Source organism: Ammospiza nelsoni, chromosome 2, assembly GCF_027579445.1.
Source record: "Ammospiza nelsoni isolate bAmmNel1 chromosome 2, bAmmNel1.pri, whole genome shotgun sequence".
In the NCBI taxonomy this organism is placed as follows: Eukaryota; Metazoa; Chordata; class Aves; order Passeriformes; family Passerellidae; genus Ammospiza; species Ammospiza nelsoni.
In genome coordinates this window covers 34,210,204-34,235,768 of record NC_080634.1, presented here as the reverse complement: position 1 = coordinate 34,235,768, position 25,565 = coordinate 34,210,204, and the positions used below count along the sequence as shown (strand labels likewise).

Here is a 25,565-nt window from a genome sequence, read left to right as displayed (position 1 = left end):
ACACTCTCAGATCATAGAATACCCTGAATTGGAAAGGATTCCCAGAGATCAAGTCCTAATCCTAATATCCATTGTCTTAAAATATATCCTTAAAACATATCTTTTAAATTTTTAGCACATTTGCCCAGCACTGACAATGACACCGATCTTTTTAGATGCAGAATACACTTTTAAGAAATATTTAGACTGTGCATTATGATGATGACATTTTCAACTGAATTAGCAATTTTATGTAGAAATTCTCATACCCCTGCTGAATTGTGACTCTGTGTGTGCTGGCACTGCATTTCTGAGTTCCTAATCTAAGGAGTCTTTTGTTTCTCTCTTGTTCACAGTTTCAGTAGGTTATGAGTATGAATCCTGTCCAGACTTAATCCTGTGGGAGAAGAGGACAGCTGTGCTTCAGGGTTATGAAATTGATGCTTCCAAACTTGGAGGATGGTCCCTGGACAAACACCATGCCCTCAACATACAAAGTGGTAGGTTGTCTGTGACTCATAACAAGAGTAATGCAGCATTGCAAGACCCAGTTGCTTCTTATCACTAAGAATTCAAGAAAAAGAAAGAAACCTGACCAACACATGTACTCTCTCGTTTATTTTACTAACAAATTATTTCTAATAACCTACATTTGGAAGCGGTTTGATTTACAAAATGTAAAAGAATCTGGCCATCATGAAGTAGTTGAATGTCAGCCCAATTTTGTAGTGTCTTAAAAGAAGAATATTATGAAGGAAAATATTCCTGAAATAACAAAGAGGGGCCTATTCAGATTGGAGCTGTCACTAAGCATAAATCCACCCAGAGGCATCCTCCAATGTGCAAGGTGTACTTGCAAAACAAGAGGTTTCATGGGTCCTAAAGGAGAATGGAAGGTTCCAGAGGCGTCAAAGACTGCTGAGGACTGCAGAAGGGAAGCTTAAAAGCTCATCAGAACATGTTCAAAGGTGGAAGCACTGTGTCCCTTTGTATAATAGTGGTATGGGAGCAAACATCTAATTCAACTTACATCACTGCTGAGAGTGCTACACTTAAAGGGAAAATAGATGCAGCTCCTCTAAAACTTTGCAGATGAAACATTTCTCTAGAGAATGTCCTATAGTCTTCCTGGTCCTTACTTTTCCATGAGCTATGTAATTTCTTTTTTTTTTTTTTTTTTTAACCTGGTAGACTGCAAATTGCAGGGCAAGGAGGAACAGGAGACAGGGCAGGTAAAAATTCATAAGATGCTGAAAAGTGCATTTCATTTAAAGGTAAAGATAGTCTTGTTCTCCCTACATGTTTTCCTTCTGCAGGAAATGTGATGGGTCTAAAAGAAATACTTAATTCAGAAAAAAAGGGTCCTCATTTGAAACTATCACAAAACAATACTATGAAAGATGATCAGCCTTCTTGCTACTTAACAGATTCCCCAGCTGGCATGCAGCATTGCCAGTTTGTGCTCCCTTTGGTCTCAGTCTCCCTGTTTCTTTAATTTCCATGGTACTGTTTTCTCTCTCTCTAGGCATCTTGCATAAGGGAAATGGGGAAAACCAGTTCATTTCCCAGCAGCCACCTGTAATTGGAAGCATTATGGGCAACGGCCGCAGGCGGAGCATTTCTTGTCCAAGCTGCAATGGTCTGGCAGATGGAAACAAACTCCTGGCTCCTGTTGCCCTAACATGTGGGTCTGATGGAAGTCTTTATGTTGGAGATTTCAACTACATCCGAAGGATCTTTCCCTCTGGCAATGTCACCAACATACTGGAGCTGAGGTACTCTGTGCTGCATGTGGCCGTTAGAGTAATGCTTTTAAGTTCTGCAGAAATCCTATGTACCCAAAAGAAAAATGAGCATAACTCTAAAAAAAAAAATAAAAATCAAACAACACAGCAAAACAGAGAAAAAGCTGTCTGGATCTGCCTCTTCTGCAACTCTGCTGACTTTGATTTACACCAGAGAAACACAGGCCTAGCGAGTTCTTCCAGAACTGAATCACATGCCAAAAATATTGACACATTTCTGTGCCGCTAAATCAGGCTGTGCTGATGTCTGCCTTTTCCTGTAGTCAGAAACCAGTGGGAATGCTGAAAATTAACCAGCAGCCTCTGAGATAACCTAAACTTGGAAGGACACAGCACAGATGATGATATGTAAAGGTGAATCAGGACTGATAATCACTCATAATTTAGACAAGATGATCACTCTAGGCAGTCACAGACTGGGGTTTTCTAGTTGTTTTTTGAGGGCACAGCTGTGGCAGCCCCCTTCAGTTCCCAACTGAGCAGCAGTGTCAGGCTGAATATGCAGATGGGAAGCATCTGTAAGTAAGTGGAGAGTTTCCTTTTAATGCCAGAAAGCAAAGGAAAAAAATATACCAGGAGAAATAACGAGGAAGGGGCAGGAACATCCATTAAAAATAATGAAGCAGAGAGAAAAGTATGATTTGTCACAAATTCTGAGAAAATTGAATAAATTGTAACTGAACCAAATTTCAAAATGACCTCACTGAGGATATTTTTCCTATCTAAAATTTCTACAAATACAAACATAAACTTCAAAGCAATGGGACTTTGCGTGGCCTGAGAAGCCTCACTCCAGGAAAGTCAAATAGAGGTAAGGGAGTGTTCCTGAATGAGTCTTCTGTGCTTCACAGGCCTGAACTCAGGTCCTGAGAAGTCAGTATGAGGATAGCCTGCTGGGAAGGTTCAATATTCCCATTCACCTCTCAAAATCTGGCCTGAAAGTGAGAATCTTCCTGAAAGTAAGACCCTCCCTCCTCAGATTTAATATCCCCCTGCTGCTGAGGACAAACATATTACTGCATTTCTGCAAGGACTGCAGCCAAATTTGTGCAAGATCCCCTTTGTCCCTCATGCACAAACATGCCATGGTCATTAGACCTCGCCAGAAGTCTTATTTGGCGTTCAGAACCATCCTTGTAGATCATGGTGTATGGAAAAAAAATCCAGACAGACACCACCAGAAGGCTGGCACTTACAGAATATCTGCCTTGGTATGGGCACCTCAGAGGGCTAGGGCACCTTTCAAGTAAGGAAGCGAGAACCTCACTTCTGCTATTCTGTTCCATGACACATGAGAACATAATATCTCTCATGTTTGTAAGGTGGGAAGCTGGGATAAAGCTTCAGACCTGGTCCTCGTTAGAGTGTAATATCTATCCTTCCAGTGCCAGAAAGTTATTTTAATGACCAAAGGTGAAATTTCCACAAGAGCCTAGGTGAGTCCAAATCCCATTTCAACAGAGTAAGATTAATATCTCTTTCCCAGAAGTACAATTCTGAAAACCCAATCCCTGTTTCACTGTCAGTGGAAATACCAGACCAAACAGAGGTTTTGCAAAGTATTTCCTCATTGGGGAAGAGAAAATTGGAAGCCTTGACAGAGTAGCCTTGCTGGCTGTTGTGTGGAGGCACAGAGTTAAATTTACTCCAAAGTTGAATCTGCTGCTATGATTGCTGCTTCATCTGTGCAAGCACTCAGGTTACTGGATCTAATAAACATTTCTTCACTCTGGTGTGCTATAAAGTAAGTGGGTTCAGATGTTGGCTGGCTAAAAGGAAAGCCATTGCTTTTGGATGAAATGGAGTTTGCTTGTATCGTCTCAAATCAGCATCTCCTTTGAGATTAACACCCTCACTGTTTGGCTCCAAGGTTTGTTTGCAGGGGTGGGCTTGGAGTGTAGTGCTCTGGGAAGCAAATGCATTGTGGGTCACAGAGAGCTACAGCTGGGTGTGTAACTTAGACCTATGAAAAATGTCCAGCTCAGCATAATTTCAGTCCTCTGGGCTGGAGTTCATGAGGTTACAGCAATGACCTGCCAGCCGTAACTGTGCAACTCCTAAGTTTACCTTTGTAAATCACAAGGTGTTGCTTTGACTGAGAGTTAAAAAAAACTGTAAAGATATCTGCATCTACATCTATTTAGCTCAGTGCTGCACTGAATGATAGATAAAGTCGCATGGTCCTATCTCTTGTGTGAGTGAATAACTCTAAGCAGGTGAGATCACACTTCTTCTGTGATATGCAGCAGTACATAAGTGAGCTCACTGCTAAGTAATATCCAATATAAAATACATCAGTGTCATTCCAGCTAAGTCTTTATTTATTATTGCATTGTGTGATACAGTTACTGTCAAGTTTTCAATCTGCTAATAATGCATCGAACTGAGCTGCTAACACCTCATTCTTTCTTCTATTCCCTGCTTTCCTGTCTTCTGTCAGAAATAAAGATTTCAGACATAGGTAAGCCAACCAGTGGAGAATTCTTATGCTGCTCCCTGTCTTGTTGCATGTTGTTACACAGTGAGCCACAAGTGCCATTTCCAGATGATTCAATAGCAAATGAAGCTGGCGTGATTAAAACTGGCGTAGGCAATCAGTCATCAGAACTGGGAGCCATTAATCACAATGTGAGCCATGCAAACTTCTGCATGAGCTGTTATAGCTGGAGACAGGGGAAATACAGGGAGAACAGAGAAGCAGGGTAACAGGAGGAGGATGGGGGGAAGAAAAATGGATGGGAATTAACCAAGAAAGTAGAATGGGAACAGCATCAGGATACAGATTACTGGAACAAGTAGGATGGAAAAATAGTTCTCATACAGTGAAAAGCCTTCATTTGGGTTTGGGGGGGGTTTAACAAGCATAATGAAGATCCCTATGTGCCCCAGCATTACTCAGCCAGGGAAGTTAGTTTTTGTAATATTTTTCAGTCTGAGCTTTCATAGAGAGCTTTGACACGTGAAAGTCTGTCAGACTCAAATAGGAGGTAGCGCAACTCGGAATCTTAGCCAGGAAATGCAATAAAAGTGTAATGACAAGAAAACAAGATAAAAGAGAGACTCTTAAATTGGAGCTTTGTCACTAAGAATATTTGTCACTTGGGTTCACTGGAGTTTCAGTGGGTTTGATCCAATCAGTTGCATTCCAGAAGATGTCAACTTCCTGTCACCAACTGTGTTTGCGAGGACTTCTTTGACTGACAAGTTTCCCATCCTTCTCCCTGGTTGCTTTTCTAAATCAGAAGCTTAGACTGTGTGGAGTTGGGATTTTTGTGTGTGTGTGTGTTTAGTTTTCCTTTGCGTTTGGGATTGGGGATTTTTCTTGCTACATGCTTTGCATTTACTATTTCTTTGACTTCATAGAGGCTGTGCTAAACTAGAAATGTTCTTTCATCTGCATGCCTAGAAATGAAATGGAGTAGAAACTGATTTTTTTATCCTATTGCCAGAACAATAATGAAGGGCTTGAGTTTCACAATATAATGGACTGGCCCAAAGCATCTATTAGCAGGGCTGGGAGGTTGGTACCCAAGACCTTTTCACTGATTGGCCTCATCAGGCTGAGTTCCAGCCCCCCAGGTACTCTTTCACATCATTTGAAGACTATAGAAAAATTCATTTCTCTTTGGAACAGCCAGGTTGTATCCCTAATGCCCAAGAAATACACAGCCACTGAAGTGCATCTGCTTTGACAGTGAAGGGCAGCAGCTGGATACCTGTTATGAGAAGAGGTTTTGTGTATGAAAACAGTAACTGAAAGAAGATCGATGGACTGGCCACAAACACTGCAGATTGGCAAGCAGAGTTGGCAGGGCTTCAGCCTTTAGGCAGTTTCTAAAAACTAAGAAATTAAGTGAAATAAATCCAAGACATGCCTGCTTCAGTGTAGCCTAAAGGGGATGAGGGAGGGAGGAAGCAGGTGAGGAGCTCCAGATCAAATCCTTCCATCTGTGACTGTGTCGAAGGAGTCACCCATCTCTTAGTGCCTGTTCTGTGACATTTGCTTTAATACTTCTTGCTAGGAAGTCTCTTTGCTCCTGACCCTCAAGGAAATGAGTGTGTGTAGTCTCAGCTAAAGCTCCAGTGCTTTAAACTCCAGAAGGTCCTAAGCTTGACACCAATGACCAGTAATGGTGTAAAAGGGGAGATCCACAGGGCTGCATCATAGTGGTTTGGAAAAGCTGAAATCCATATGCTAAAGCTGCCTCAGTTCAGGGGAAAGGAATTCCTCCCCAGTATGTAGGCTGTGGTGAGCTTGATCTCCAAAGGTTCTGGAGCTACCCACTAAGAGGCTTGGCTTTACAGCTCTGTGTGTGTAGCCAAGATCTAACTCTGCAACAGCCTAAATGAGGGATGTTAGCTAAGCCAAAAAGCATCACCAAATCATGATGCCTTCTCTGTAGGAACATGGAGGGAGTGAGGCTTTTCTGTCTTGCAAATATACAAAAACTGGCCACTTAAATTTAGTCTTCCTTTTTTGTTTCCATTAATACTGTAGAGAGAAGTCTACAATTAGTGACAAAGAGAGGTATCTCAGCAAACAGCTCTAGGATCAGATAAAAAGTCCCTTGCCATCTCTGGATTGGCTTATGGCATTGGTATAAAATTTAAGTGTCCAGCATGTCACACTAGAAAGCTTTGGGCATCACACACAAACTGCAAACACTAAAAGACCAAGTGCAAATCCAGCTCACTGCACTGTGTGGCTTCCTTAGGTATTAATCTATTGAATGTCACCCAGGGAAAAAAGACCAGTATCTCACGCGAGCTACAATAATTAAATCCTCTGGGTCTGAGCTGCAGGGTGCTTAGCATGGAGCCATGGAAACACAGCCCCACTGAGCAAAACCCTCCTGACCGCAGGAATTTGGTGGTTCTTTAGTCACCAGCAAATGTACATGGCCAGCAAAACTCAGAGGAAAAGTGGGTAGCTGGCAGAGAAAAAGAGGTGGTTTTGTGTCCTTAAACAGAGACGTCAGATCCAAAGAAGCCCCAGGGGTTTATCCAGGTCAGTGGTTGTGAGTAGCTAATTTTGGAGGTGTGACTGCTCCTGTCTGTTGGCCACAGTGGGTGCCAGATCTGTACAGTGACCAGTAACAGAGGTTGTCCTTCGAGGAGGTGATAGATGCCCTTGCATTTGAGAAACTAAGATACAGTTAATCTTGTGAGACGAATGTTGAAAACAGTCAGACAAGTCCTACCCCAAAAAGGTGATATTTCTCTCCACTGCTTGTAAAGGGAATCAAGGCAGCCAGCTCTGATGTAAGTATCTACTTTGTAACCATCTAAAGCTTGGTGAAATTAATCCCTTGGCATTTTACAGAAACCAATAAAAAGGTGTTGTGTGCTGTGCTGATGTTTTGTAGGGAACCTGCTGAAAAAAGGAACCATCTCCCTTTTCTCATCTCTTTTCCTTAGAGACTGGGTTCCCAGTCTGGAGCAGGAGGTTCCTTCCTGGGACTCCTCCAAAATATGGGCTCTGGGCCCAAAGGGAAAATACCAGCCTCTGTTCAAAGCCTGTGAACGTATTATAGTACAACTGAAGCAATTCACAATTCAAACCTCATGCCTCTGCCAGCTCACCCTGGCAATTTTTTATCGCCCTCACAATTTTTTATCCTGTTTCTTCCCTGTACCTGTGCATAAGGAATCACATAAAGCACAAGCACTTTAAAATGGAGTCTGAATCTCTTAACATACCTGCAGAGGTCCCTAAATGATACTGGTACTATCCTCTCCAAATAATGAGAATGATAAAAGGGAGAAGGCAGATGTATGGAAGAGACTATACATAACCCCAAAGAAGTGGGATCACTGTGGACGTGGAAGATTTCCCTGTGCTTTCCCAGCACATCACTGTGTCACAAGTATACAGGGAAGCAGTATCACCTCTATTTCACTTTGGCTTGCAGAACCATGAGACTGTTCTCATTCCCAGTGACTACACCATCATGCCCACTAATACCCACCAAAGTGTCGGTTCTTGGCTAGGGACCAGCCCATCCCATCCCATCACTGCAATTTCAGTGTTATTGCTTCAGGGGGTTTAAAATACAAATGCATTGCTCAGGTTTTCTTCTAAAAGACTGTAATACCTCAAGGAACACTCTGAATGAGAAATCAGCTCTTCTTCCACTGTGATTTTCTAGTGGCAGTGCCAATATGGCATAGATATTCTAAGACTACAAATAATATAGCCGATCAAGTCTTTTGAATAGTAAAAAGTCTTGTCTTTTGTTTTGGACTGTGACCTAGCTGAGAAACAAGAAAGGATAAAAGGGGGGAAAATACCTTCTCTGCTTCACCCCAGGCATATTTATTTCAGTTCCTGTTCAGCCCAGTCTAGTTTACCACTTGGATTTGCCTTTGACTGTGGTTTTAAATAAAAAGTGAATCCCCAATGTTCCTGGCTCCACCACTCATGCATTATCACAGATACAGGAAAGCAGTTTGGGTGATTTTAGATGACCAGGGTATGTTTATTTAAGCATCTTTCACCCTGAAGGATCTCAAAGTGAGTAAAAAACCTCCAGTGTATAACACTGTGCAGTTCATGCTAGGGCAGAGTACAATACTAACTCTCTGCAGTGCTGAAAACAGTTGGCAGGGCCAGGGGGGTAAATTCCAGCTTGACTGTTTTAACAGGTTGTTTCAGCATCTATTCTAGACAAGAGCTGGGAGTAGAAAATTGTTTTAAGAGCTGTCTTTTTTACAGAAGATTGTAATCAATAATAAAATCCACCAGAGTGGGGCTGTGCAATCCAAAAATAAATCACAACAATATTGCTGGGAGAGGGGAGCAGGAATTTCTCTCTGTCCCCATTTTTCTCCATCTCTGAGTAAGTCATTTGCCTTTGCCCATCTGCACATAGCCTGCTCTAAAACTCTGGGAAAGTTATCTGTGCTTGCCAGTCAAAGATGGTAAAGGATTGCAAAGTGCCATTAAATCTGTCCTCCTCTTGTCCACCTCCCATGCAAAATAGAGATTATGAACAGCTCAAGAGCTTACTGACATTCAGCAGGGCTTTGTTAGGACAGTCAGCAAAAAATGCAAGGCCTTGATCAAAATGGATGATGGATTCCCACAGGGAACTTCTTCCACCAGGGTTGAAGCCACTTGCTTAGTGTGAGTGACATGCAGGTAAATGAAATAATACCCTCCCAGCCTGCTGTCATTGGGAAGGAATACAGATGGAGACTGAACTGTCAGGCTGGAGCTGTCTTGAAGGTCAGAGCATTTTATTTAGCAAGAATCAGTGTCATTTTTGGAGATGAAATCTGTTCAGACTTTAATAGGATAAATCACAAGGGATATTCCAGAATAAATCAGAAAGGTGCTTTTCCCTCACCCCCACAGTATTAAATAATTTGAATGAAGAACCAATTTGCTGCTTTTTAAATATGAGAATAACTCAGTAATTTTTACATGTCTGAAGAGGGGGGTAATTTTCCTAATATAAAGGTTGAGAGGAATTTTCTATATGCAGAATAAAGTCAACTGTGATTGACACTCAAGTTTCTAGTCAACTTCTCCTGGAACAATTCCATTAAGTGCAAATATGTGAACTGTGGCGTAGATTTTTATTACGAATTCTTTAGATTTGATGAGTTTGGACAGCCTGAAGATGTTCTGGAGAAAAGTAGATACTTTACATGCTTTTTCTAATTACTACTTAGGCTTTCTTAGAAGGAAAATAAATCTGTTCAGGACAAATGTTAAAATCTAACCTGTTAGTTTCAGGCTTAGAAGAGATGCAGCTCATTACACACTAGTAGTCAACAATTTTAATAAAAGATATTAATATCTTAAGTATCTATGTTAAAATACAGGTAAAGTCCTTGCAAGACAATAGTTTAAATTTTGTCTAAACCCATCTGGTTGTTTTTTTCTGGCCAGTTTTATTGGATGCTTTCCATAAAGTGGATTCTAGTTTATTAATTTCTTCAGTCTTGGGCTTATTTAGTGTTGCAGTCATGGAGCTAAAAATATTATCATTCTGTCTGCTCATCCTGTTTTCTCAGCCACCCTTTCTTGTGTCCAAGGAAACAGTGAGCAGAGGGTGTTCAACAGGGGACTGATGTTCAGGTTCCTCAGTTCATGCTTTACTTGGGGCAAAATGTGCCGCTCAGGAATTTCTTTGTTTCTCTCATCATTGAGGTCCAGCTGAATTCAGTGGTAGGATTCCCTTAATCTCCCTGAGGGCAGAACAGAACTTTAGAGTCTTTGCTGGAGTCAGCAAGAGATCTTGAAGGGTGTATCTTCAAGTGCTTTATACAGGGAGTCTTCTTTTGGAGTTTGTATTAGTCTTTGTTGGGAGGGCAGATTTTTCTTTCATTATTATTTGTTTTATTTCCCTAATGTTCTCTGTTTTCCCTTCACTTCCTAGCACTGCACGAACACCAGTTTCAGGACTATGTCTGTAACAAGTTAATTAAGCAAACACAGGCACTGGAACTCAATCTGTAGTAGTTCCTGGCATAGTTTTGGCTCACACTCAGACCAGAGAGCCTTTCCTTTGGTTGCTTCCCTCCATTCCAGAGAGCACCCCAGGCACAGTGACTGCTAATGGATACAGCTTGGGATCCCATGCTGTAACACACCGTGTACTAACCTTGTCCAAAACAGCACTCCTTCACTTTCCCAGTCTCTCTGCCCTATGCGTTTTTATTCTCTAAAGTGTTTGCATTGCCTGTTGACTTAAGGAAGCACATCATCCAAAAAATTAATGATGTCATACCCTTGTTTTTCAGCCACAGCCCAGCTCATAAGTATTACTTGACCACAGATCCGATCACCGGCTCCATCTACCTCTCAGACACCAACAGCCGACGTATCTATAAAATCAAGTCAACCACGTCAGTGAAAGACATTGTGAAGAACTCAGAGGTCTTGGCTGGAACTGGGGATCAGTGCCTCCCATTTGATGATACCCGCTGTGGAGATGGAGGCAAAGGCACTGATGCCACCCTTACAAATCCCAGGGGTGAGACTGCTTCTTCTCCACTGGCTATTTTAAAGGGGTTTTTTTGAAAGCAGCTTGTTTAGTCACACTGGAGATTGCTCTCCTCTCCAATTCTGAAACACATCCTAAGGGCTTGCTCCTGGAAATAAGTATGTCTCACCTTCAGCTAGTTGTGTCATGTTTCTTCAAATTCACATGGCTGGGAGGAATGCCAGGCCAGAGGGGTTCAATGATGGGCACATGTACAGAGGGCAGTGGAACAAATCCACCCATCACTTTTATACCTGTGGAGCCACTACTCCTCCTTACCAACAGTGCTTGGTCCCTCCCAACCTGGGCAGGAATCACTAATATTCAATTCACTGAGGCTTTCTTGTCATTAAAAAAAGGCCTATAAGCATTGCTGTGTGTATATATATGAAAAAGGGCAGCAAAACTAGCATACAGCTCAAAAATACGCAAATGGTGGTTTAGACATTGACATGATGTATCACAGCATCTAGCTTAAATCCTGTAGGGTGTGGATACTAAATTTGATATGAGAGTGGTCTAATTCAGCTTAATTTTACCTGGTTCCAACATCCTGAAATGTGATAAAAGCACAGTCGAATCAGAATAAAAGCATCACGCAGCCTTCATGGCTGTGAACTAAATTGTTCTAAACAGGTTTAGCCAAACATATGCAGTCCTGTGTATAGCCAAGACTTCAGTCTGGCAATCTCAAGGTAATTGTTACCTTGCATATGGAGGATGTCGCTCCTCCCAGCTGTCCACAGCACCTCAGAAAAATAAAAACACACGGGGATAGAGATGAGGTGGAGAGGGTAGAGATGAGGAGGAGCAGATAGAGATGAGGTGGAAGGCACTCTTTGTGCACAGATTTTCGACCGTGTTTGTGAAGAGGGCTGCAAAGGACACCCATGCAGGAATGTTTTATTGAGATGGGGTGGTTTTGCCTGTTATGTGTTGCCTTCTGCGCAGCTGTTCAGAGTGCAAGATTATTTATAGGTTCTTGACTTTGACATCAATGTGCTGCATGGTTTTTTTTTCATTGCACTGGAGAGTGGTAGCTCCCTCCTTCCTCAGCACAACAGTGCCCAAGCCTATGCCAACCTCTTTGTAAAGCAACCCCTCAGCAAAACTTGGGGATCCTTTAACAAGTGCTCCTGCCTACGGCAGCAGGTTTGGACTAGATGACTTTCAAAGGCCTCTTTCAACCCAAACCATTCTGTGATTTTATGGAAAGTTATTTCACTGAGAGCAGATGAGATTCCCAAAGAAGTTGTGGCTCTCTCATCTCTGGAAGTGTTCAAGGACAGGTTGGTTAGGGCTTTGATCTACCTGGTCTAGTGGAAGGAGTCCCAGCCCATGGCAAGGGTTTGGAACTGAATGATTTTAAAGGTCCCCTCCAACCCAAACCCTTCAATGATTCTGTGATTCTCAGGAAGTTATTTTTCATGACATAGAGATGACATTGTTGTTACTGAATCCAAACTGATTTAATGAGCTTTTGTGCCAGGTCTGGCTCTGATTTTTTGGCTTTGGTTTGGTTGGGTTTTTTGTTTTTTGGGGGGTTTTGTTTTTGTTTGGGTTTGTTTTTTTGTTTGTTTGTTTGGGTTTTTGTTTGGTTGTGGTTTTTTTGTTATGTCAGCTAGTTGTTTCCTGGCAAGGATGCAGAAGAATGTACTTTGGAGGACCTATTTTTTTTTTTTGCCAAAAAGCATCAAAACTCAGACTTCTACCCCTGTAATATTCAAAGAGTCCAGCATGGTTTCCAAGCTCTCGAGAATCCCATGAGTTAACCATTATATTGGGCTAAAGTATTGCCAGAAGCACAGATAAAGTAAAGGAACAGCTACTGGTGGTCAGTTTGTAGTGTAGAATTTGTCTCACTGAAATGAGAAGGCTGACTGAAAGGAAAATTAAGTGACTTGCGCAGAGATATTCAGGCAGTCCAGCAGATGAATCATGAGATCAGGGAATCCAGAAATCTGTAATCCAATTTTCTGCACCTCTTTGAAGTTCAATCAGTGCAAAAAAAATACCCCACCACTTTTGTTGGTCCTCTGTTCTCCCTTCTACAAGATAAGAGGAATATTATTCATTTCCATCCATGGGTGAATGTTACAAGGTTTAGATGACTTATGTTTCTGCTTTGCTATAGCAAACAGCTCTGGAGTTCAAAGTTTTCAGCACTGAAATCCATCTTGTTGGCAACTGAAGCTCTCAGGAGACCATTCTTCCACCTCAATCATATAACAGCAAAATTCATGCATTCATTCCTCATAGCTCCAAAATTTCACAAAACAGAAGTAAATTGAGGGTGAAAGAGGAAATGACATGAAGGAAAATGACAAGAAGAAAATAATAATGCAGAAAGCAAGCCTGCACTGCCAATAGAAAGCTCCTAAACAGTGTTCCCTGATCTGATTCTAACCTGACTTTGCAAATTCTGCTGAGGCAATGGCTGTGGCAGGTGTGACTCACTCCCCAGTCCCCTCAACAAATGATGAACAGTGAAAACTCATGCTGACAATGTAATGTCACCATTGTTTATGCTTCCACAGTCGTTCATCCTAGAGGAAAAATCCAGCAAATGCTCTTCCCTCATGTATTTCATAATAGTTCAAAATAAAAATGATTTATTGTATAAGTAACCAGTAGATCTCAAGTGACCCTCTGCTTCTGAGTCTTGGCAGGCAAATAAACACTCATAAGTGAATGGTCAAAGGAAATTAGAAGACTATTGCTCTTCACAGAACTCTACTTTTTAAGCCTAAAGCTTTTTTTTTTTTTTTTTCCTCTGAACATAACTGCTTCATTCCAAGTATGATTTCTGTATTTTAAGGACATCTTTGCACTTTTTCAAAAATCATAAAGAATAAAAGTCTTGCCTTTCATGATGTTTTAATTAGCTGATATTTTCAGCTTGCTGGAACATACTGAGGGATACCTTCCAGCCAGATGAAAACCAGCAATTCATTAAGACTGGAGAAATAATCACAAGCTGTCATCATATGCCTTTGCATATATCTTTAGTCCCTTGGACCAGTCAAGCGTCTGGTCTAAGTAGGTTTTTTTGGATCTCTTCACAGTGGAAAGAAACTAGTACCCTGAAGGTGGTTCATTCTGTGACTATGCACATGTTCAAGGTGGGATGAACCACATTCTGGGAGTTCTGCTCTTCTCCTGGATCTGATAGCCTGAAGAGTGAGGTCCCCACCACAGCAAATACAGTTCAGAATGGTTCTGCACATTCTGAGCAGCACACTTTTCCCCATTGTCTTGATCACTTCCTCCAGTTTTCACCTCAGCTCCCTTGAGTTCAGAGGGAATGCTTTGAGTAGAATGCTTTGGGTTGGAAGCGACCTTCAAAGACCGTCCAGTTCCAGCCCCACAACCATGAGCAGGGATGCCTTTCACTAAATCAGGTTGCTCAGAGCCCCATCCAGCCTGGCCTTGAACACTTCCAGGGATGAGCATCCACAGCCTCTCTGGTCAACCAGTGCCAGTCACTCACAGGAAGGGATTTCTTTCTAATATATAATCTAAATCCACCCTGTTTTAGTTCAGAACCATTATCCTTGTATTGACATTTCTCTGAAATACCTTCTGGACAGAGGTTTTTGTCTCACTCCAGTGAAGGAAGAACTCCTTTTAGACCATTAGCTTAGAAAAGACATTAGAAGGGGTAAAACCCTCCAGGAGTTTCACACTTTACCCATCTTTGGCTTGTTTAATAAAGGTAGGCTACAGAAACACAGGACAGATAGATCCACAGATGAAGTAGGGGTGGCAGTTGTTTGGTCAGAGTATTTATTACAGCTATTAGGAACCAGTCTGATTTGTCCAATTCATTTGCCACAGAGCACAGCAAAGCTTTCAGATGCTAATGAATTTCAATATATCCTTGCAAATTAAAGTGTTACCACTTCCTAATTATCATCTGCTAATAATGATCCTCTTCTACAAGCAATCTAAAGAAAAATTAAAACTCCAGCTTGTCAGAGCATTTCTTTTCATCTGAGTACTCACCATTGGTTCTTCTCGGGAAAATGTTGTGGCAGACAAATTACCAAGGAGCTTGCAATTAAGAGAGATTGCAGTAACAAGTCTGACACAATAGGAAGGAGGTTTCAGAAGGCACATGGGGAGAGAGGGGACATCTCATTCATTTAGCACCGTAACACCAATGTGAAATGAAGTAATTAATTTGGGGACAGATTGGTTCTTTCACTCTGCCCTGCTGAATGTGTAAACAAAATCTCAGTTGTTCTCTAAGTGTTGAAGAGTTCGACAGAACTAATTGAGGAAAGCAACCCTCCACAATTTGTTAACATTTATATGGTCAGATAATAATAGGACCATTTTGGGAAAGACCAGAAGCTGACTGAACAAAATTTCTTGTCCTTTACTCTGGCCAGAAGACACTTAGGGAAACGGGCAATGTGGTCTTCCTGTGCTAAAATTCCAGATGCTAATCATCAGTATTTAGGGGAATTTCTGAAGAAGTTGCACCAGACCTGTGCTTAATATATTAGCATCAATTGGCTAAGAAACCTTTCTGAACACCTAGTTTTGTTCTTCCAGGCACCCTGTGCTAATAATTTTCACAATTTCTTTAGCCAGGTCATGAAAAAGAATGGTCCTTTTAAGGCCAAGCCACTGTTTTGTTGGTTTTTTTCTGTTTCTTTGCTAATTCCTTGCTGTCTTGTGGTTCTCTTCTTTACCACTGCATAGCACAAAACTGATCTTAGCAGAAAACTTTTCACAGGAATTCCAGAATCTTTTTCCTATGTGCTCTTTTTGAGATTGTCAGTGTATAAGGGTAGTTAGGCTTTCTCGTTCCCTTGTGAATTCTTCTGTACTTACTGACATTGATTTTGATCTGCCATTTTATTACTCAGTCATTCAGCATCCAGTCAGACAAGAAAGGTCCAAATTTGGATTTCTTTTAAGCACCTTGTTTTTCATTGAAAAGGGTTTTCCCCTTTTTCTTTTCCTAACTAGAGCTATATGCACCATGCTATCACTTTTAGCGGTTTGTCTTCTACAAGTAACTCACCATGTCCCAGTAGCTATTTGCAGCATAACCTTGTGCTGTCACCTCTTCATGCTACAAGGTCCTGACATTTCAAGCAAATGTCATCGCATCAACTTTCTATCAGCACAGCTCACTGGTGAGATGCACGTGGTGCTACAAGCCCTTGTTTTGTGAGAGATCTCTGCTTATGCAAGGGGAGCCAGCACGATTTCATAGCATATGTGTTTCATATCTCAGAACTTAAGGTTTGGATCTGCAATGCTACCTGGGTAGTGGCAGCAGCTGTTTCCTCTCAGTAACTGAGAGGCTGAACTTGGAGCTATATGCTGAGAGGCTGTAATTCCCTTATGTTCCTATGGAAACATGAGAGGAGCCTTCTGCCAAAGCAAGCCAAGGCCTTGGGCTTAACACACATAATATGTGAATTACCCATTTCTGTGCCTGTTTGCAGGAGCCAGCTCCCAGTGCTGGAACTGTGCCTATATCAGAGAGGAAACAGAAAGGTCCAACCTAACCTCTACAATCTGCTGCAAAGCATCCATGAGATGCTTCTTTCCCTTTTCACAGAAGTCATCCATCCAAAGACACTTGTCTGTGGGATAGCAGGGCTCTTCTCTAGAATTAGTTTTGATTCCGAGACACTCAGCAAAATCAGGAAGGGATTGGAGCAGCTGCCATGTAAGGGATGTGTGCAAGTGGGAATTTGGGGATTTTACAAACTGCAAACTCTGCTGCCCTACAAATTTCATCTCAGGAAATGTGAGGCAATTCAGATTGCTTAGCCATTATGAAAGAGGGATAAGCATGGAAGTGTTCAGTGATAAGAGCACATACATGTACCATTGCTCTGGAGCAGAGTGATAAGTGGTAACTTTGCTATCCCACTTCCACTTACCTGGGTGTGCGAGCTCTTTGTCTAAGCTGGAATGCAAAATAAAGTTGTGCCCTATCAGCTGATCAGAGCTGGCTCGAGGGCCACAGTGCATCCAGGTTATTATTATTGTAACTGGGTAATCAGACCAGCCATCAAACCCCAGCACTGCACATAGTGAGCCACTGCCAGCAAACACTGCTGATAAGTCCAATCCAATACATATGGAACTAGCTAAGGGAGAAAATTCTGCCTCATTGAAAATCGCATTATCCAGCCTGCCACCCTTCACTGGCTTTTGGCTTGTCAAACACAGTAATGGACAGACACCCTGAAAAATACTTGTTGTGAACCAAGGAATAGGTAAGAGACTCTTTTGAGTGTTTGACAAAAGCCAATTAAGATCAACTGAATCTTCTATCATGCTCCTTCCAAAAAAAAAGCATGTCTGCCATATTGCTTAAAGAGCTTAGTTGTTGGTTTTTAAGCAAATACCAGCAAACTTGAAAGAACTTGGCACTCAGTAGGCAAAATAATTAAGAGGAGCAGAGACCCTCAACAGCAGATGACAGTGACAGGTGACATGCCAGTATCTTGAATGGATCCATTGAAGAGGGCATAGTGCTGACAAATCTCATGGCAGGTAAAGATAGCTTCCTGAAAGGCATGGATGCCAGTGAGATATTGACGCTTATCCCATCAGATCCTTCTGCAAGCATTTAACAAAGTGTTTAAATAAGTGATGTGTTTATATTTACAGTGAGAATAAATGGCCACCACTACTGTGGCTTCTCCCATAGCATTCATCAGATCATAGAATGGTTTGGATTGGCAGGGAGGATAAAGACCATCTAGTTTCTACCCACCCTGAGGGGGAACACCTTCCACTAGACCAGTTTACTCAAAGCTCATCCAACCTGTGATTGAACACTTCCAGGGATGGGGCAGCCACAATTTATTTGGAAAACTTTTGCCAGTGCCTCACTATTCTTAGTAAATTCTGATGTTCAACAGTTACCTTGTGCCCCTCTTTGAGACTCTTGTTTCATGGCCCTGCAAAGATGAGTCTTTGGCATGAATTCAACACAGGTATCAGTGTAGGACTAGACGCAATCTTTTAGGTCATTCAGTCCTGTCGTGCATTATCTCAGCAATCCTGCTATATAATCCCCTCCAAAATTAATGAACTTCATCTTGAAAGCAGCAAGTAATTTTTTTCCTTACTGCCGTAGAGGCTATTCTGAAACCACACAGGTCTGATGATCAAATATCTGACCCAGGTCAAAGTGATGCCCTTCAAACAGGGTCATGCTGTGAAGAAGTAAAGAAAATGCTGGTTATGCCTCCTGGCAATAATACACAGCTCCCATTCCACTCAGTGATCGGAAACACCAGTTTTCTGACTCCTAATTGACTTGGAATCAACAGGTTGCAACCATGTCTGAATCCCTTCCTTTATCTCAGCTCAATGCAGAAGTTTGTTCTTTCTCTCAAACAATGACTTAGTCCTAATGTTTTTCTGCCAGGCCAGATTATCTTGTGTGGATTTCCTTATAATCAAATCTGCTATGTTCTTCTACATATCACCTACCTCCGTGGCTTCCAGCCCATGCAATACTTACAGTGCTGGCTGAAGGCCATGATTTTAGTTGCCAAAGCAATCAGAGGATTAATCTCTACTCTGTGAAAATCTAGAATTTTTGATCTGTGAACTGCTGCATCTGCACTTCACAGCAGAGCTCACAGTGGATGGAGACTGAGAGTGTAGATGTTTCAAATAAGGAGATCTGGCTGCAAAACAGCATTTTGGAGGAACACAAGGTCTGCTCACTCCTCAAACATTCTCAAAGCTTTCTATCTGAAACAGAATTTCCATCATTTCTGTCACCAAGATGACAGCCAAAGAGACAGTCTAGTGAGAATTCAGCTCAGTAATTTAATCTGCCTACAATATAAATGTTTTCTTTAGAGATATTTGCTGTAGTATGCTTTTATAGTCAAATGGGAGGAAAAGGTATTTCCAGTAGGATTTGTATAGTGTCTTGGGCATATGGGCTTTAGGGTAATACAAATTACACTTTCAAAGTAGATTTCTCTCTCCACTGGTTGGAATAGCTTCAGATACTTGCTTAGATGCACAGTGCAGATGTCTGCTTTTTGCCAAGTGATTGTTAACCCTGAAAGCAAAAGAAACCAAACAGGAAGATCCTAATAGTCATATATTTCAAGCAGAATTTTCACTTGCATAAAAAAAAGATGTTACAGGCCTCTACATTCTTTTTCTGTTTCTTTACAAGCTTGTAGTGTCTTTAACACACTCAAATATTATGCTGGGTGACATTCTGCCTCTATAGGGTAGATGAGGTGAATGACTGTGGAGTTATTTTAATTTATACATGGACAAAGAGGAGGTAAATAGAGCCCCTAACTTCTTACTCCTGCCTCAGTCATGACCTTTCTCTGTGCCCTTGTGAGAATTGCCTTATCTGTTAATTTTCTGATACGTAAAATTAGAATGACCACACTCATAGACTGTTATGAGGTCTAATTGGAAAGTGTAGAGCACTATCTGCAGGGCAAGAAATGAGATCAGCAGCCTGTAACTGCTGTCAGCAGACCTCAAATGCACTGACAGGAGTATGTCTACAAAGGAGGTTTGAGCAATGAAATTAATCACTTGCAGAGTTCAGAATCAGGTGAAACACTGTATATTAGTAGGATTATCCCAGGGAAAGCCCTTTCTCATTTATCCCTCTGGAATTTGATTGACCTGATGGACATTTCACAGCCTTTTTTTATTGCCATTTTTGAAAGATTCATCAGTGTAACATTTTTATGTGCATGGCTTACCATTCATACCATGAGCAATAAAACCAGGTTCCTGATCATGCAAGACACGCAGTTATTAGGAAACCTTTTCATTTCAGCAGTTCACCGAATGCCATGCCCTTTTCCAGGAGTGAGCAGGGATTTCTGAATTGCATTGAAAAGTACCTTCCATGGAATGCTGCCAGTTCAAAGCTCTTGATAACCAGGACTCCAGCATGCCCAGCTCTCCTCTCATCCATTTGGAATGCCTTCAGATATATTGCTCTCGTGTCAGGCTGCCATCACTTTCTGACTGTCTTTCTTTGATCCTTTCCAGGCATCACCGTGGACAAGTTTGGGCTGATTTACTTTGTGGATGGCACCATGATTAGGAGGATTGATCAGAATGGAATAATCTCCACTGTGTTGGGTTCCAATGACTTGACATCTGCTCGGCCTCTCAGCTGTGACTCTGTTATGGACATTTCTCAGGTAAGACAGTGGTTTGGTTTTGTTTTTACAGAATGCAAGCTTGCACCTTCACCCTTACCTGCATGTCTATGTGCTTCCCCAGCAGGTCTGACAAAGAGGTAAGGGCTTAAGGAGAGTTGCTTTCTACATAGTTTATGGTATAAAATTGACCAGATCATAAAAGAATTACCCACTAAAGACAGAAGGAAGGACAGAAGGAAAGACTTGACTGCCCTAACTCATAGATTTTTGGGGGTGAAATTTTTGAAGATGTCCCAGCCACATAACTGACTTCTTTCAGAGTTTCCAGTCAGTGGGAAGGCACAGATTCCTGCGAAGGCAGGTTTTGTTACCATCATGTCTTGCTATATGCCAGGGACTATATGCCATGCTCCATTATAACATCTTAGCTAATCACAGGTTTTTTTCTTTTCTTCTCCTCATCCTAATTTGGCCCAGCACAATTTTAGACCTGAATCAAATTAACATAGGAAATACTGATTGGAGGATGTGGTGCCAAAATTAGCAACAGCAGGAAAACAAGAATCTTGAATCGCATCAGATTGCAAATTGGTTGCAGCTACCATCATGCTGGGCTTTTACGTCCTGCGGCTTCAAGGTGGAGAGAAAAAAAGAAGAGGAAATCTCATTTTGATTTTGATTGCTTTACTGCTGGATGGTGCAGAAGAGAAATCTGTTACAGCCCAGCATTCCGTTTTGTGTGGCACTGGCCAATTTGTCAAATTCTGCCAGTTTAGGACAGTGTCCTTTGAAACCTTTGTGCCACTTGTTTGCCTGCCTGCAGGAATGTTGTCCTCTCCTATGAAAATATAGATCATAGCTGGAGGGCTAAGTACTGTTATTCAGCCACAATAGATGTCAGTGGCGTTTCCTTTTTGTAACTACCTAGATAATTTCCATGCTCCCATATGGAATCTATTCTTGTTTTTTCCCTCTAATTTGAAAAGATTATTCTTGCTTCCTTGCAACTGGCTCCCACTGTCTGTAATTTATGAACAAGCTGAAATTATGACTTTAAAAGTTTTTCTGCCTTTTATAGAAGGGAAATTTTGATGGTTAAAGGCCACCTTGTAGTATGTTTCTTATCTTACAGACATAATTTTTTCTTCATGTGAATTTCAGGGTCAGTTAGCAGAAGACGGTTGTATAATCAGACTTTAGAAATTATTTACTTCCAAGTTATGTAGTTTCTATGTAAACCAGTGTCATGTTCAAACACTTCTGAGATGAACATGTATCAGCTGAAGACTCTTTTTTTTCCTGTCACAAAATGACAGGAACCATTTTTAGATTAACCTGTACTGGGATCGGCAGATTAACCACTCCTGTTGTAGAGAAACATACTGAATACAAGCTTAATTAAAAAATAAAATCCAGCTTGGGAAGCAGCTTTTCATCATTTACAGCAGATAGAAGGGTCCTTTCTGCCAGGTCCCTGAGGCTGCCTGGGACATGAGGACATTAAATATTTAGCTGCCACTGTTGACAAGGAATGGTTTTTAAGAAATTGAAAATTCCCTTGTCAGTTCAGAATAAACTCAGCTCTTGACGCTAACTGAAGACTGCGGAGCTTAAAGACCACTGGAAGGGATGGAGGCATGAATTATTAAAGCGAAAACCACAGGCTATAATGTTTTACTACAAGAAGGGTTAAAATAGGCCAGGAGCTGAGAAAAGGAAGGAGATTTTGCAAGCAGAGAACCAGAGTAGACAGAGCTCAGCAAACTGCTTAGCAATGAAAATAAGCCTCACGCACTCAAGCGTTAGAAGACACAATGAACTAAATACTTTACATCTGATCCTTTAAAAAAAATGCTGAAAAGGCATATAGGAGCATCAAAATAAAGCATTGCTGTAGCAGAGATGTTGAACTTCAGGCGTTAAAAATAGAAATTTCCTGTGTTCCTGAATCTTACCTGGTCTCTCCTTACTCAGTTTTAAGTAAAATCACAGTGAAAGATGGTTTCATGGACCTGAGTCTGCTGGCATCCACTCCTCCTTCCAATAAGGTTACAAAATACTCCTCTAAACTTAGTCACATCAGACAAATGAGAAGAAGCAGCAATGGAGATGGATGGTGGGAAAAGAAGGTTCAAAACAAAGAAACTATACTGGAGTGAATAGGTTCCCATCAGGACAAGGCCAATTTTTTTTCTATATACACCTGAAATAAAATAAAATAATCCAAAAAATGCACAACTTGGAGTTTTTTACAAAAAAAAATGTTCTGAATTCTGTTGGTAAGCATTTTTTAGGTTTAGCAACTAAAAGAGAAGACACACTTGAAAAGAGTGTATTGCAGGAGCAGAGCTAGAAATGAAGTCATTCTAGTTCTTACTCACTTGTGGTGTTGCCAGTCACTGTTTTAGTGGATTATCAGTGTAGAACTGGGATATGTCACTCCTGAACTCATTTTTGCATTATGCTAAAACAAAATGTGAAAATCACCGTGAAGGCACAAGTATTCTACTCCATGAACTGAAATTGCCTGAGTTTCCTGTGAATTGCTATTCTGCATTTTTGCAGCATAAAGCAGAAAACCATAGGTTATAACAGATATTCACACATGCTGGCACAGCTGCCAGTTTTGTGTCTATCCCTCCTTGTCATTTACCAAGAGGAGTTCAGCCACTTGTGTGAAAAATCCTTTAGTAAAAGAATCACTGTTCTGTGTGTCCGATTTCATAGCACTTCACACAGCAAAATTTACGGTCCCAGGTCTCTGCTATGAGGTCCAGCTTCCAGCAGTTCAAAAAGCTGGAGAGGGAAAATTGTAGAATGGTTTGCCTCTGTCCATCATCCTGTTGCCACCAATGTTCCAGTGCAGAGTGTGGGTGTCTCCCTGTGACTGCTTCACGTGCCCAGGAGCTAGGGCCCCTTGCTCACAGCAGGTTAAATCCTCTGTGGCCACCTATCAAGTAATAATTAGTTGTGGGGTTTTTCACCCATTCCCCCTTTCATCCATGTTGATTCCATCCTCATTGTGATTGATTTATAGCAATCATGCACTATAAAAATGTCTTGCTATAAAAGTTCCCTTGTGGTTTTTTACCATGAAGGTTCGTCTGGAATGGCCCACGGATCTGGCAGTGAATCCCATGGATAATTCGCTCTATGTCCTCGACAACAATGTTGTGCTGCAGATCTCTGAGAACCACCAAGTGCGCATCGTGGCAGGGAGGCCCATGCACTGCCAGGTGCCAGGCATGGATCACTTTCTCCTCAGCAAGGTGGCAATCCACGCCACGCTGGAGTCCGCCACCGCCCTGGCCGTGTCCCACAACGGGGTGCTGTACATCGCTGAGACCGACGAGAAGAAGATCAACCGCATCAGGCAGGTCACTACCAACGGGGAGATCTCCCTGGTCGCCGGCGCCCCGAGCAGCTGCGACTGCAAGAACGATGCCAACTGTGACTGCTTCTCGGGGGACGACGGCTACGCCAAGGACGCCAAGCTCAACGCGCCCTCCTCCCTCGCCGTGTGTGCCGACGGGGAGCTGTACGTCGCCGACCTGGGCAACATCCGAATCCGCTTCATTCGGAAAAACAAACCCTTCCTCAACACACAAAATCTCTATGAGTTATCCTCACCCATAGACCAGGAACTGTACTTGTTTGACACCAGTGGGAAGCACCTTTATACTCAGAGCCTTACCACTGGAGATTATCTTTACAATTTCACTTATTCTGGAGACGGAGATATAACCCTGATCACTGACAATAATGGCAACTTAGTCAACATCCGAAGAGATTCCACAGGGATGCCCCTCTGGCTGGTGGTGCCCGATGGCCAAGTCTACTGGGTGACAATTGGTACCAACAGTGCACTCAAGAGTGTGACAACACAGGGGCATGAGGTAGCCATGATGACTTACCACGGCAACTCTGGTCTCCTTGCCACTAAAAGCAATGAAAATGGCTGGACAACATTTTATGAGTAAGTATATTTTATGGATATTGGCACTGCTGACTTCATTGTGTGTTCTCTGAACCATGCAAGGTCGGTAGAATTTAATTCCCTGATCGGAATTATTGTGCAAATAAAATGGCCCGAACACAGAGTATTGGATTTCATGCAAACACTAGGTACTGGCAGTAGGTGCATTAGTGCTTGAATAAGCTCCCTCTACCAAGTCAAGAGTCAGAAAGAATTTCTACTGAGCTTTTCTAAGTAATTTGGACACCTGGTTCTCCTTAGCTGTAGTCAGGACTGGAGATTTAGGTTGTGTGTCAGAGAATTTTTCTTGGCTTTGAAAGCCTTGGAAGTATGAAAGTTCCATCAGAGCCTCTTTTTTCACAGCTTTTCACATACCTCCTATGCTGCAGTGTCTTTGTTGAGCCTGTTTGAAGTGTCTGGTGTAGAATGACAACTGGCAATGACTAATGAGAGCTTGCTCTGGAAACAATTCTGTAATTAATGGACTGCTCAATTCCTCCTGTTGCAATTTGCCTCACTAAGCTTTGAGAGTGGTCTTGGAACTGTTCAAGACTGTCCCCAAAGAGTTTTTAGGCAGAGAGAAGATAGGATGCACTGAAAGACCCAGAGATGGCAGTATCTTGAATATTTGTACTTGTTCTCTGTACTGCTGTTAGCAATTCCCTGCTTTTAAATACCGTGAAGCGAACACATTTCTGATATAAAAAAGGACAAAGATAGATAACTGGATGAGGAGCACCTAGAAGGATTCATCCTGTTGTTGAGAGCCCCTTTCCCTCCCTCTTCCTTAGTTTAATTTTTATTTACAAGTGTAACCCGTTTGAAATGCTCCTTTAAGTACATCATTTCCCACATGGTTTGAATGGTTACATGGAAGTGTTCAGCTGCCATAATAATAGACCCATTGTAAGAATCCAATTTGGATAGAATAGGCAGTTCCCAAGATGATAAACAAAAAAGTTGCTAGGAAAAAAAGGGATTCAGGAAAGGAAAGCTGGCTAAATTCACATATCTGTGTGTTGATATGTGGTTGCTTTGGTTCTCTCCTTAAAATGTTCCAGGCTCAGTTTCAAGTTTCTTTGCTTAATACTCACTGCTCCTGCTCTTGCCTTGAAAAGAACTGATGGAAACTCTGTGATGAATCTTTTGAAATGTTATAAGCATTTTTTCAATGTTCTGTTTGCAATTACTGTAGCAATATTCCTCAGTGAATCCAAGTTAGTACTCTCCATCTCTTACTTTGAATTTGCTTGAGGAAGGCCTTAGGGAGGAAAAAGAGGGTGTTTTTCTCCACAGGAGTGAAAGCCAGCTATATTGTCAGGACCATTGTGCTAAATCAAGGAGGTATTTTCTTTTTGCAAAGAACCCAATAGTTCTGTGCTTGGAAACAGATGCAGCCACAGACAGTGAAGCAAACTAAATATTACAGCTAATAATGGTCAGATTTATACCTCAAACATAATCTTTTATTTTAAAGTGCAACTGAAAATATAAAGGAGATAAAATGAGACAGAAGCTCAAAACCAACTAGCTCTGTGGATATATTTATAACAGTGATCCATTATTTCTTGCTGTCCAACAAAATAGAGCATTTGTGAAAGTCATCATTCTGGTCCTTTAATGCACTTCAGAAGAGTCATAAGAAAGCTTTTTAGAACTAAATGGA

General features: G+C 41.6%; 1 protein-coding gene across 1 annotated transcript in view; it reads left to right on the top strand.

Moving 5' to 3' along the window:
• Window positions 1-25,565, top strand: part of TENM4 (teneurin transmembrane protein 4) — a 254,200-nt gene that overhangs the window by 189,437 nt on the left and 39,198 nt on the right. Inside the window, exons 17-21 of the mRNA XM_059466032.1 lie at window positions 336-479; window positions 1,505-1,754; window positions 10,536-10,768; window positions 19,808-19,962; window positions 23,022-23,899. Of these exons, the coding sequence (XP_059322015.1) occupies window positions 336-479; window positions 1,505-1,754; window positions 10,536-10,768; window positions 19,808-19,962; window positions 23,022-23,899 (1,660 nt within the window). The remainder of the gene's footprint in view (window positions 1-335; window positions 480-1,504; window positions 1,755-10,535; window positions 10,769-19,807; window positions 19,963-23,021; window positions 23,900-25,565) is intronic.